Source organism: Planococcus citri, chromosome 1 (genome assembly GCF_950023065.1).
Source record: "Planococcus citri chromosome 1, ihPlaCitr1.1, whole genome shotgun sequence".
Lineage (NCBI taxonomy): Eukaryota > Metazoa > Arthropoda > Insecta > Hemiptera > Pseudococcidae > Planococcus > Planococcus citri.
In genome coordinates, this window is record NC_088677.1 from 22582861 (window position 1) to 22595707 (window position 12847).

The 12847-nt window shown below is 33.6% G+C and overlaps 1 protein-coding gene and 1 non-coding gene across 2 annotated transcripts; both read left to right on the forward strand.

Annotated features, from left to right (window-relative positions):
* The first annotated feature begins 254 nt into the window (after positions 1-254).
* On the forward strand, positions 255-12784 carry LOC135849893 (ATP-binding cassette sub-family C member 10). The gene is made up of 25 exons (XM_065370529.1): positions 255-413; positions 489-666; positions 750-1380; positions 1470-1941; positions 2027-2153; positions 2232-2325; positions 2463-2574; positions 2666-2940; positions 3177-3296; positions 3387-3521; positions 3602-3719; positions 3794-3887; positions 3977-4115; positions 4200-4389; positions 4489-4718; positions 4833-4938; positions 5027-5193; positions 9078-9210; positions 9296-9506; positions 9640-9809; positions 9882-10110; positions 10183-10374; positions 10451-10694; positions 10784-10923; positions 11769-12784. Exons 3-25 carry the CDS (start codon positions 754-756, stop codon positions 11878-11880), a joined length of 4437 nt encoding a protein of 1478 aa, XP_065226601.1. The 5' UTR covers positions 255-413; positions 489-666; positions 750-753; the 3' UTR covers positions 11881-12784.
* On the forward strand, positions 5799-5870 carry TRNAM-CAU (transfer RNA methionine (anticodon CAU)). Its single transcript has one exon. It is a non-coding gene; the product is annotated as a tRNA-Met (tRNA).
* Positions 12785-12847: the final 63 nt, after the last annotated feature.

The window sequence follows — 12847 nt, forward strand, 5'->3', positions numbered from 1 at the left end:
ATTTACTTTTCACGAAGAAGGTAGCCAATCAGATGACGAGATGAAAAATACGGACTCGGGATTGGTTAATTTTCAGCTGGCTTGTTTATGTTTTGGATTTTGGAGAACGTACCCTATTGAATGATGTAAGCCTGGTGGCTGGTTCGCTGGTTGTTGTATTCCGTAGTTCGGCAAAATGTTGCTTGAAGTGCTAATGTTCTCAAAGAATAAAACGAGGTAGCGTTTCGGGCCGGGCAGGCAGGGTTGAAATGAATTCGTGTATGATCTCGTTCATTCATCATTCTCATGTAAATAAACTGATAAAACTCATAAAACACCCGCAGAATTACTGAATAATAATCTATTTTAGATTATTCAGCTATCATCTAGATATTTAATTGTATATCAGAAGCGAGAAGTGACATTTACTGCAGGTAAGTAATTAGTTCTTTCAACATTACAGTAGAAGAGATTTTGTTCTCAAGTTAACACCATTTGGTACTCCAAAGTTTCAGGTGTCACTGTCTGCATGAAGTTCGGTTTCTGACTTTGTAAGAATGCTCCATTTTCGTACAAACGAGCAATGCTCAACTACCGGATTTCCAATTCCAATGGTATTATAAGTTAAACGTATTGAGATGCACATATTTTCGTGACGTTTCACAAACACTGACTGTAATAATCTCTGTAAGTAGATAGTTGGTAAATTCAACATACATTACGTAGCCTAAGAGTACATTACCATGAAAATTATTTCGTATACGTTGCAGAAAAATGACTCATCTACCCAGAATGAAATGGAGCTGGGAAGAATTCTGCGGAACGGAGAATTTCACCGTTTGGGCTGGTACTCATTCAGACCTATCGCAGTGTTTTCAAACACTGTGTTTACAAATCCCGGCGTTATTTCTGATAGCTGTTATATCGGCGTATTACGCTGGCAAATACGACAATTGGCTCATAAGAACATCGAGAGAAAAAACCATCATCAAGATAAGAATGATCATCGTTCTAGTACTAGCTTTACTGCCAGCCGTCAGAATTATCGTGCTGGTCACTCAAGATCCGAAATCGTTACGCGCTGTGAATTATTTCTTCATGATATTGGAATCGTTCACGTGGTTTGTTCATTTAAGCTACGTAGCAGCGTTGAAGAATCGATTAGGGTCCAGTTTACGAGGACGTGTTGTGCTGATATCGCTTTACATGTTTTTCTTCGTCATCTGCGTCATAAGAGCGAAATCATTGTACGTTAATTTTGTCGAAGATGTTCCTTCGGAAGCTTGGGTTTATCTTCTATTCTCGTTTATTACGCTTTTCACTCAAATTTTGTACGGATTGACGTTGATACCTTCGGAAGATACTCCTTCCCGGAGACAAACACTGGACGCTATGGATCGAGTAAATATTAATAATATCATTAGTTCGCGCTGAAATATCCCACGATAACGATTTTACGTATGTAGTAATCACTCGATTGTTTCTTCCAGGACGATGTTATGTTCTCTTCGGTACTTAGTCAATACTATCGTTTTCGAGAAGATTTTGATCCGCATTACATCGGAACTGCTATGGAAGGAAGTGGTCCTATATCCAAGTTATTTTTCTTATGGTCTAATAGACTCATCGATAAAGGCGCTGACAAACAATTAGATACTCCGGAAGATGTTTTCGATTTACCGGAAGAATTAACGTGCTCTATTTTGAACGATAAATTGACGTTAGCTATGGATACTCCGTTATCTGGAGAAGACGTATCTCGTATTACTCTGCTCAGAGGTCTTCATAAGTGTTTCGCTAAACAATTCTACGGCGTTGGTATTCTCAGACTGATTGCTGATTTGGCTAGCTTTGCCAGTCCTTTATTACTCCACGAGCTTTTAACGTTTATCGACGATGAACGAATACCTGTACCGTATGGTTATTTTTACGCTGCTGGCATTTTTTTCGCTTCTTTGATAGGTGAGTTGAATACGTTGCAAAATGTTCGGTCACAATTATGAATGCATACAGGAAAATTGTAGGTAATCGTAATTTTTTTTCGTAGGTTCATTTTGCTCGATACATTTTGATTTTTTTATCGGTACGATTAGTTTGAAATTACAAAGCGCCTTGATCGCTAGAATATATCGAAAAATTCTGTTACTCAACCCATCTGTGTTCAAAGAAATAAGGTGAGTTGAAGTAGTCCTCGAACATTATCGCGAGACGAGATTTGACTCATTGGTAATTCGTTATATGATTTATTTCAGCGTTGGCGAGATTGTCAACCATATTAATACAGATATGAATAGAATATCGAATTCTTGCATAAGTTTTCATTCTGTGTGGAGTATTCCTTTGCAGGTATGAAAGAAAAATAATATTGAGAACAATAATATTTTAAAAAGAAATGTTCCAAGTCGAACGTACGAATATTCTGAGAATACTAATTTTTTACGCGATAATTCGCAAATTAATAATTTTTTGTTTTGTTTTTCCAGTTAATCGTATCACTTTACCTGCTCTACACTCAAGTAGGCATCGCTGCCATCGCTGGTGTCGCATTTTCCATCGTTCTAATTCCAATCAATAAAGTAATAGCGGTAAAAATAGGTAATTGAATATTTAAATTTTTACGTACGACTAATAATATTGAATTGGAGCGTTGCTTATTGATTCGTGCGACTTTATTTTTTATTTTTAGGAAATTTAAGCGTTCGTATGATGTCTGAAAAAGACAAACGAGTGGAAATGATGAACGAATTAATCAAAGGGATCAGAGTGATAAAATTACACGTCTGGGAAGAGTATTTCGTTTCGAAAGTCTTGGGTATTCGTGTCAAGGAAATGAAGTACTTGAAGAGTCGTAAATATCTAGATGCTTTGTGCGTGTATTTTTGGGCTACCACGCCGGTCATAATAGCAATTTTAACGTTCACCGTTCACGTTTACATGGGCAGAGAGCTGAATGCCGCCATCGTTAGTATTACAAAATCAAGTATCGTAGAATTTCTTTTCTGGTGGAATATTTTTCCAACGTACCATGTCAAAATTGATTTGATCTTTGTTGAAAACGAAGTCGATGAAAAAAAACTTTCGATGTAAAAAATTACTCTGAATCTTCATTTAGTAAAAAATTATTTCACCTGGAAGGATTTTTGTCCCACTACCTGTATTGTTATTTTCCAACTAATGAAAAATACTCAATTTCGCAGGTATTTACTAGTTTATCTCTTCTCAACATGCTGATCGTTCCTGTAAACGCAATACCGTGGGTATTAAATGGAGTTATTGAAGCGTGGGTTTCGGTAAAACGAGTCAGCTCCTATTTACAAGTAATTAAAAATAAATTATTGAAAAATGTTCGATATAATAAGATGTATTACAGCCCAAAAATATACCTATTTCTCTTCGTTTGACTGCAGTACGATGAAATAAACGTTTCGACATATTATACTCCCAAAAAAGACGACACGAAATCTGTGATAGTGAATAATGGAACGTTCAGTTGGAACTTGGACACGATGCATTTATCCAATATCAATTTATCGATTGAAAAAGTACGTCGAATACCATAAAATACTGATATTTCTCATAGCGTGCTTTTTTCATTGACAAATGCTTTTATTTTGGATTACAGGGACAGTTAGTTGGAATTATCGGACCGGTGGGTAGTGGTAAATCTTCATTGTTGGCAGCTTTATTGGCGGAAATTCAAGGTATTCGAGGATTCGTCTCGGTGGATGGTGTCGAAGATGGTAACATATTGAAACACGAAAATTACTCAGACTTTTACGAAAATATTATTTTAAAAAAAATATATTTTCTCAAGGTATCGGCTACGTCTCACAAAATCCATGGATTCAACAATGCTCGGTTCGAGATAACATCATATTCGGTAGCACCTACGAATTGACTAAATACAGGTACCTACGCATTATTTTTCTCGTTAATTATACCTGATTCGCGAATGAAGCTTCCTAACCCTGTATAAATTATTAACTCGAATTTCCAGAAAAGTGGTCGAAGCTTGCGCTCTACTGGAAGATTTCAACTGCTGGCCAAACGGTGACTCAGAAGTAGTCGGTGAAGGAGGATGTACTTTGAGCGGTGGCCAAAAAGCTAGAATCGCTCTAGCGCGTGCTGTTTATCAAGTTCGTTATTATTCAGCTCGATATCTCAATTTTCAATTCGAGTGGAAAAGTAAACTTACATAATTGAATCATTCTTTACCGCAGAACAAATTGGTTTACATAATGGATGACGTGTTGTCTGCTGTCGATACTCAAGTAGCAGTTCACATATATAACGAATGCATTAAAAAATTACTCCAAGGTAAAACGAGAATTCTAGTGACACATTTTACTCAGCTGTTGAACACCGCCGATTGGGTTGTTAAGTTAAATAACGGTGAAATCGTTAAACAAGGTTAGTCATGCCTTGTTTTCTTTCTAGAATTATCAAAATACCTACACGTTGTGTTTTGAAGTTCACTCAACTCACAATTACTTATTACATTTTTTGTAGGACTTCCAACCGAAGTTTTATCCGATCCTGATTTATCTACAAAATCTTATAAATCATCTGAAAGTATTCTTTGCGAAGAAAACGCCATCAAATGTGAATCTAACGGAGATGAAATCGAAGCCGAAGGACGAGAAAAAGGAATTGTATCTTTCAGAGTGTATTACTCATATTGGAAAGCTGTTGGGCATGTTTTAGCGTTGCTAATTATACTATCAGTGCTCGCTATGCAGGTTCGTGCTCTTCCAAAATACCAAATTATCCAATTCATATCCCTTCTCTTTCCTCCTTCTATCATTTTTTTAATATTCGGTTTGCTGACGTGCGATGATTTTTTCAAATTTCAGGTTTCCAGACGTGCAGTCGACTGGTGGTTGACAATTTGGGTTTCGGCGAATAAAGAAACTCGATCGAATTCCACCGATTTTTATTTCTTATACGATTTCGAATATAGTGAGGATTTTTTTTTCAATTTTACTCCTTCTAATAATTTTATTGTGAATATGTGCTATAATTTTTCGATGTATTTAATGAATTTCAGACATGGTTCGTGATCGAACATCGGACGTTTATTACTTTCTATCAGTGTACATCGCTATAGGCGTAGCTAATTCTATCATCGTAATGATCAGAGCCTTTCTGTTCGCTTATGGAGGGATTCAAGCAGCGAGTCAAATTCATAAATCGTTACTGTCGTCGATAGTTCAAGTATGAATTTTTTTCATGTAAATGTGGAGTGTATTGGTTGAGTATTTCGTTTTATTTGAGGTGAAAGGGAATTCACAAGTAGGATGGTTAGGTTAAATTTCAATATTGAATACAATTTTTCTGTTTTTGCTGAAAATTAAATCTAAATTGGAGTTAATTTCTTAGGAAGAAAATCAAAATTTTGAGCGAATTGGGGTATATAGCTGAAATTTGATTTACTGTCACATCTCTTCATTTTCCATACCTATCTCAGAATCAAAAATTGTCTATATTTTTAACTCGTAGAAACGAATAGGTTCATTAAGTTAGAACTAAACAGAAAAAAAAAATCGCGAAAACCTCGAAATTTTCAACCCCCCCCCCCTCCTGACCCCCTCCTTAATTTTCCTGCTCCATAATTATTTTAAAAAATTTGGGTATCTTCTCCATTCATCATTATTTTGTCATTCGAACTACCAAAACTACGTCATCAAAGCCCAGTCTCGTAACCATTCGTACTTCGTAGCTATTCGCTGTTGTTAAAATCTGATGCAATAACCGAGATGATTGCAAAAGCACCCGAATTGACAATTGAATGTACTTTAAAACTGCTCCTTTGCAAGCACAGCAGAGTGGCGCAGTGGAAGCGTGCTGGGCCCATAACCCAGAGGTCCGTGGATCGAAACCACGCTCTGCTAGCAAAATTTTTTTATTTTTTAACTTAACTAAAAAAAATTTATACGTGGAACCTTCGGTATTGATATTAATTTCAAAAACGTGTGTATTGTAGAACTCGATTTAAAAAAAAAATCCAGACAGAAAGGAATTTTCTCTAGCCCAAATCACCCTTAATTTTCCAGTCATCGTCAAGAGAGAGAGTTGATGATTATTTTTAGAGAAAAACAGTTCCGATAGATTTTCTTATTGAAATACGAACTATAATATTTTTCGTTGTATAAATGATGCGCCTGAAAAAGTACTAGATAGGCAACATCAATAGCTGCAGCGAGGTCTGAAATGTATACGTGTTCTTGAAAAGGAAGTAAATGAGAGTCAATCTACATACATAAAAGACATTCAATTAGGATCGTTATTTGAACTTTCCAATTTTTTTTATTGGAAATTCACCCTCCCCCCCTCCAAAAAAATCTCGAATGCTATCTTTTAGAATTGAGCCATTTTTCCCGAAACAGGTTGGGAATTCGACTTATTTTTTTCGAATAATTTTTTATTTCAACAAAAGTAGAAAAGATTTCCCATTAGGTATTTTGTTTACTTACTCGTTTTTAAAATTTCGTTTGCGTTTTTTTTTTCATTTGAAACTTGCATTTTGAATTTCATCCATCTGAAAAAAATAATCAGAGTGACTATTGAACCCATAAAAGCAAATTTCTTGCTTTTTTTCGTGCTTTTTTCTTGCTTTCAAACATGAAATCTCGTACCCCTCCTCATATTTACGTATAGATGATCTTTGCTACCATCCCCCCCCACAAAAAATTTTTTTTCTCGAAAATTTATGGATCGAAGTCGTGTTATTTGGGGTGGGAGGGAGATTCAACATGCCATTTATTTCAAAAAAATCAAAATTACATAATATTAAAACATGCTGAACATCAGTGACGTTTACAGGATGAAATCACAGAAGGAGGTTATATTATTATTTCAGATGAGGGGAGGGGGGGAGCAAAACCAGATTTAAAAAAATGAAAAATCGACGTTTTAGGCAATTTTTTGAAACCCCTTCATAATGAATGATTATTTTATCAAAACGAAGGTGAAAATACCGGAGCACAATAGCATCAAAAATGTTGAAAAGTTAGTGGTTCTGTTCAGAAAAAAATGGGAAATTCGCACTTTTCAAATGGTTTGGGTATTCCGAGTATTTCTGGAACTTTCCTATTTAATTTTTGAATTCTTAAAATTCTCGAAAATAGCATCTTGGATCGCCCGAGCGGAGCGAAGACAAAAGCTTTGGAAAATTTGTAATTCGAATAGTAGAATAACATAAATTTTAATGAAAGGACTCAATTTTTCTGATCTAAACATTTTTCAAAATTGGTGGTATGGTGGTATAACTTCAATTTTTTCAGAGATTTTCGATGTGAACAGGAATTGTACTCAAATTTTTCTCAAAAAAAGTAACTTTAGTTACCAAAAAAGGTAGAAAAAGTAACCAGAAAAAAATAATCAAAATTCAAATAAAAACAATTTTTTTCAAAAATTGGTAAAAGCTCAAAATAGATAATTTATCAATACTTCGAAAGTAAACTAGATAAAGATGCAACAAAACAGCTTGAAAAAAATATTGGATTTTTGAAACATAATTGAAAAAAAACGTGCTCAACTAATGAAAAAAATTGCAAAGTTGAAAGAAGAGGGGGAGGGGGAGTCGTGCATCGAAATAGAGAGAAACTAAATTCAATCTTATCCGAAATCATTTCAAAAAATTAAACAAAAAAAATAGCAATATTTTAAAATTACAGAAATTTTGACACGAGCGAGCAATTGATGAAAAAAATTATTCGAGTGTTGAGAAAGAATAAACAATAATTTTTAAAAAATTCCGTAAATAAGAAAAATCATTTTTGAACAGAAAACTCTAAAATCAAAGGTAAGGAACGGGGGAGGGGACCTTGTAATTCAAATTTGAGAATATAGTGATTTGTAAAAATCATTTTTGAAAATTCGAATACGAAAAAATGTACCCTGGTTTCAAAAAGGAGAAAAAATATCTTCAATCTTGCAGAAAAAGACTTACAAAACCAGCCAAAAATTGACACACGTTTCAAAAAGAAGAATAAAAAAGAAATTCTGCTAAAATTTAAAATTTTAAAAAAAAGTACGACGATCTCCAAAAAAAGTAGAAAATACGAAATGAAAGCATCAAGTCTTGAAATCCAAAAAAAACTGTAAAAAGGATAATTCTACAAAAATTTATCTCCGAAAAAAGTAGAAAATACGAAATGAAAACATCAAGTCTTGAAATCTAAAAAAAAAGAAAAAAAAATCAAAAACTCAAAAAAAACTGTAAAAAAGAGAATTCTATAAAAATTTAAGCAGAAAAAAATTACTAAAATGTGGCGCAAAATTAAGAGAAAATTTCATGAAAATCACGAAAATTCGAAAAAAAGATTTCGCCGAAATCAAGAACAAAAATTTATTCAGAAAAACGAATCCTTAAAATTCAAAATGAAAGATATCAAGATTCTGAAGAAAAAAATCCACCACAAAAGATTAAAATGAAAAAAACAAACTCATCAAATCTTGTAGAAGCTCTCCTCCCTCCCTAAAAAAAAATAGGTAATCAAAATTTAGAAAAATCACAATTCCACAAAAATGTTAACAAAAAAATCACTAGTTTTTTAAAGCACGAGACCAGAAAAAAAAACTACTACAATATAAAAAAAATCTGTCAAAATTAAGGCAAAAAAATGACCGTAATTTAGAGCAAAACTAAAATCGTGAAAATTCGTAGTTAAAAAGTATAATTTTAATCCGAAATTCTAAATCGACTGTTCATGCTGAAGTACCATAGTTCATAGTGGATGAAATGATTGAAGCGTCGATAGTGATATAAAAACTGAAGAAACTTCGTCAAAATTTGAAGAGCAAACAAAATGGAAATTCCAGAAAATTCATTGAAACCCCCCCCCCCCCCCCAAAAAAAAAATAGACACTCTGAAATCTTTTTTGCATTTTTTTTTCATTTGAAACTTGAATTTTGAATTTCACCCATCTGAAAAAAATAATCTATTCTGGAGTTTTTACTCAACGTTCAGATCCAGCTCCATGTCACTCCCGGGGGGGGGGGGACGGAAGGAATCCTCAACCAATACATTCGGTGCAGCAACTCAGCACGACCTCTCGAATATCTTTGTATTAACCTAAAGATTAATTAATTTCAGGCTCATGTGGAGTTCTTCGATGTTTCACCTCTAGGAAGAATTCTGAACAGGTTTTCTTCCGATACGAATACAGTCGATGATAGTTTACCATTCGTGATCAATATTCTATTAGCTCAATTCTCCTCGCTCATTGGTAAGCTATCGAATGTGTTGTACTATACCTTTCACTTCAAGTAGGTAGGTACCTATTTTATTTTTCTTAAAACTTAATTTTATAGGTATCGTATTGATGACGGTGTACGGAATACCGTGGCTATGCCTGATATTAGCTCCGTTATTGCCAATTTACCAAAGAATCCAGAGTCGTTATCGGTTAACTTCCAGAGAATTGAAACGATTGGGTAGTTTAACGCTGTCTCCTCTCTACAGCCATGTTAGCGAAACGATAAACGGAATTATGACAATTCGTGCTTTCAAAGAATCACGCAGGTGAGCTCATTATTCTTTAAATTCAATTAGAATCTTCGGCCTTCTATTTTAATTTATTGGTTGCTGATTTAAATAATGTTTCGAGGAGAGATTTTTGTAATCTGAATTTCAACGAATGTCATTTAACCCGCAGATTTGTCCGTGAAAATGAAGATAAAGTAGATACGATGCAAAAGTGCACCTTTTCCAGCCTCGCAGCTTCTGTCTGGCTCAACGTCAGATTACAAACCATCGGTGTCATTGTGATCGGAGGTGTCTGTATTATTGCTGTGGTCCAACGTCATATCGATGTTGCTCATTCTGGTGAGATATTGATTCTGAAAATCAAATAATTCAATAAACTTACAACTCGCTAATGTCTTCTTCCACGCGCAGGATACGTTGGTTTAGCGTTATCGTACGCCCTGACTTTAACCGTAAGCTTAGGAGGAATCGTAAATATTTTCACTGAAACAGAACAACAAATGGTTGCTGTAGAAAGAATAGACGAATATATCTACAAACCAAAATCAGAATTGAGAAACTGTAAAGTAGACATCGATTTACCATTTGCATGGCCATGCCAAGGAGTCGTTTCGTTCATCAACGTGTGCCTTAGATACAGGTATGAGATTTATTAATTCGCTGAAAATAAAATCATTCGATGGAGAAAATACGTATTGTTTTGTAATTTCAGAGAAGATATTCCATTCGCGTTGAAAAATGTAAATTTCGAAACACACGGTGGTGAGAAAATCGGCATCGTTGGACGTACAGGAGCCGGTAAAAGTTCCTTATTCGTAACTTTATTCAGATTAACCGACGTAACCAGCGGTGTAATTTGTATCGATACCATCAATATATCCAATGTTCCTTTACATAAGCTCAGGTACGTATTCCTCCTCTTCACCCTTCTCCATCAATGTTCCTTTTCATCCGATTAATTATGGAATATAATTTGACAGATCTAAAATTACAATCATTCCGCAAGATCCGTTCATTTTTTCTGGTACCCTACGGGAGAACATTGATCCTCTGAATGAACGAGAAGAAATTCAAATTTGGGACGCTCTGCATAAATGCGATCTTTTTGATTTAGTTCAAAAATTAGGCGGTTTAAACGCTCGCCTGAAAAGTGGCGGTATTAATATTTCTGTCGGAGAAAGACAACTTCTGTGTTTGGTCAGAGCTGCTCTTCGAAATACCAAAGTACGAGCTCGTTATCATTTTCACTTTTTTTCTTAATGAATTTTTTTTTGTAAGCTTACATAAAAATTACCATTGAATGTTTTATCAAGGTGGTTTGTATCGATGAAGCTACAGCGAATGTGGATCAAGAAACTGATAAAAAAATTCAAAAAGCTATTCGTAATTTATTTCAAAGTAGTACAGTTTTCATCATTGCTCATCGAATTCAATCTGTGATGGAATGTGACAGGTAAATATTGTCATTTATAAAACTAAACGATTGGAGTGGCCATTTTATTATCCTTCTGATTAAAATATCAAAATAAACTCACACAGCATCAAAGTCTCTTCCAGAGAAATTTGGAAAACTAATCAATCAATTTCATTTATTTGGCTAGATCTAGAATACCCTGAAACTGGTTCAAAAACTTGGGAAAGTTGAAAAATGACAGTAAAAACAGATTTTCGTGATACTCAACATTTTCAAAAGTTCGATAAAAATCCAAAAACGATTTTTAGCTCCTAAAATTTAAGAACGTCAATTGAAAAAATTTTCGTTTAAAAGTTGAAATATTTTTCATTTTTTAACTGGTCATTTTTATCGAAAACAAGCTTTGGAAAACTTCTCAAAATGTTCCCATTTCCCTAAAAAAAAAAAAAAAAAAAAAAAAAAATAGAACAATAACGTTCAATTCTAATTTGAAATTAAAAATGTATCCAGAGTTCGATTTTTCTACCAGTAATGAAAACTTGTTTTAGTTTTCAATGTTTTCAATTAAAAATGGTTTCCAAAATTTTATTACAAAATAATGTCTCTCAAAAAAATCTATTTTAATATTCTAAAGTTCTATAATATTTTAAACGTAGAATATTTCGTAAAAAACAAAAAATGTAACCTACGTAGTATCCGTACAGGGGGGGGGGGGGGGGGGCGTTGAAAATTTTTTTTGCGAAGGGTGATAATAATTTAGTTGAAAGGAAGGAAAACATTTTTTCAAAGGTTCACTAATTTTAAATTCAGGCCACTCTGCAAATTGATATTTTAGAAAAATATAATTATCATCGAACTTAACTCTCATTGAATTTCTATTACAGGGTTTTGGTGATGAGTCATGGCGAAGTTCTGGAATTCGAATCGCCCGAAGAATTACTAAAAAATGAAAACTCGTATTTCTATCAAATTGTGAACCAACAAGTTGCCAGCTAGATTTTTCACAAGTTTCCACAAAATCTGTGGCACGTCAGGCACGTGGTATATTTTATCAATTTTAAACGAAATATCTGTGATTCATTTTACTTTAATTTATGTTAACGATAGGCTCATTTTTTTCATTATTTACCATTATTGATTGTTATAGCATTTAACATGTGATATTATTCTTTTTATAATTACTTAATCAGTCATTCGTGCGTTTGAATGTTTTCTTTTTTTCTTTTTTTTTCTTAATTCATGACTGTTAAAACATCACTCAACAAAAAACACGCCATAATTGTTTGCATTCAAAAGTATAAGTACATATTTATCATTATTACTGATTTTTCCGAAGTGAAAGACAAAGATAGTTGATTTTGGAAAGAATAATGAACATTATAGAAATGAAATTTTTTTATAGACTTGATTTCGATCGTGTTTTTAATATTAATAATTTGAAGGTTGTTTTGTAAGATTTTTATACGGTGTTTTAGTTATTGTAGTATGACACCTGCTCAAAGATGCTGCAACTTTCTTATGGTTTAAAATGCTTGAATCAGAATCAAATATGTTTTTTGTACTATTCGATGAATTTTCGCTCTTTTTTTGACAAAATTTCTGAAAATTGAAAAAAAAATAGTACCTAGGACCTACCTTCTTGTACAATTAAAGTATAAAAACAGCGGTTGTTTTGAATTACATTTTACCTACTTCCTTTTAAGTTTTAATCTCGAATACGACAATTCCAAATACGTTTTTGTTATTCAGGTTGCAGCATTTTTATGCAGGGGTAAAATACTGTGATAAAAGCATCTGGTGTTTTCAATTTACCGAATTATTTTTACTATTTAATGTTATTTCTTTATTTGTGATGTGAATGTTTCACGACGTTTTAGTAATACAAAGGTTTTGATATTGATGCAAAGGTCGATCATTTGTTTTAACCCTTTCGTTCCCGACAACACAGCATATGTGACATGTG

What these genes read in the sequence shown, in the direction of transcription:
- LOC135849893 (XM_065370529.1), top strand. Translation starts at nt 754, where the DNA reads ATGACTCATCTACCCAGAATGAAATGGAGCTGGGAAGAATTCTGCGGA. An exon ending in TAGCGCGTGCTGTTTATCAA is followed by an intron (nt 4,116 to 4,199) that starts GTTCGTTATTAT and finishes TCTTTACCGCAG; the next exon opens with AACAAATTGGTTTACATAAT. An exon ending in TACTGTCGTCGATAGTTCAA is followed by an intron (nt 5,194 to 9,077) that starts GTATGAATTTTT and finishes AATTAATTTCAG; the next exon opens with GCTCATGTGGAGTTCTTCGA.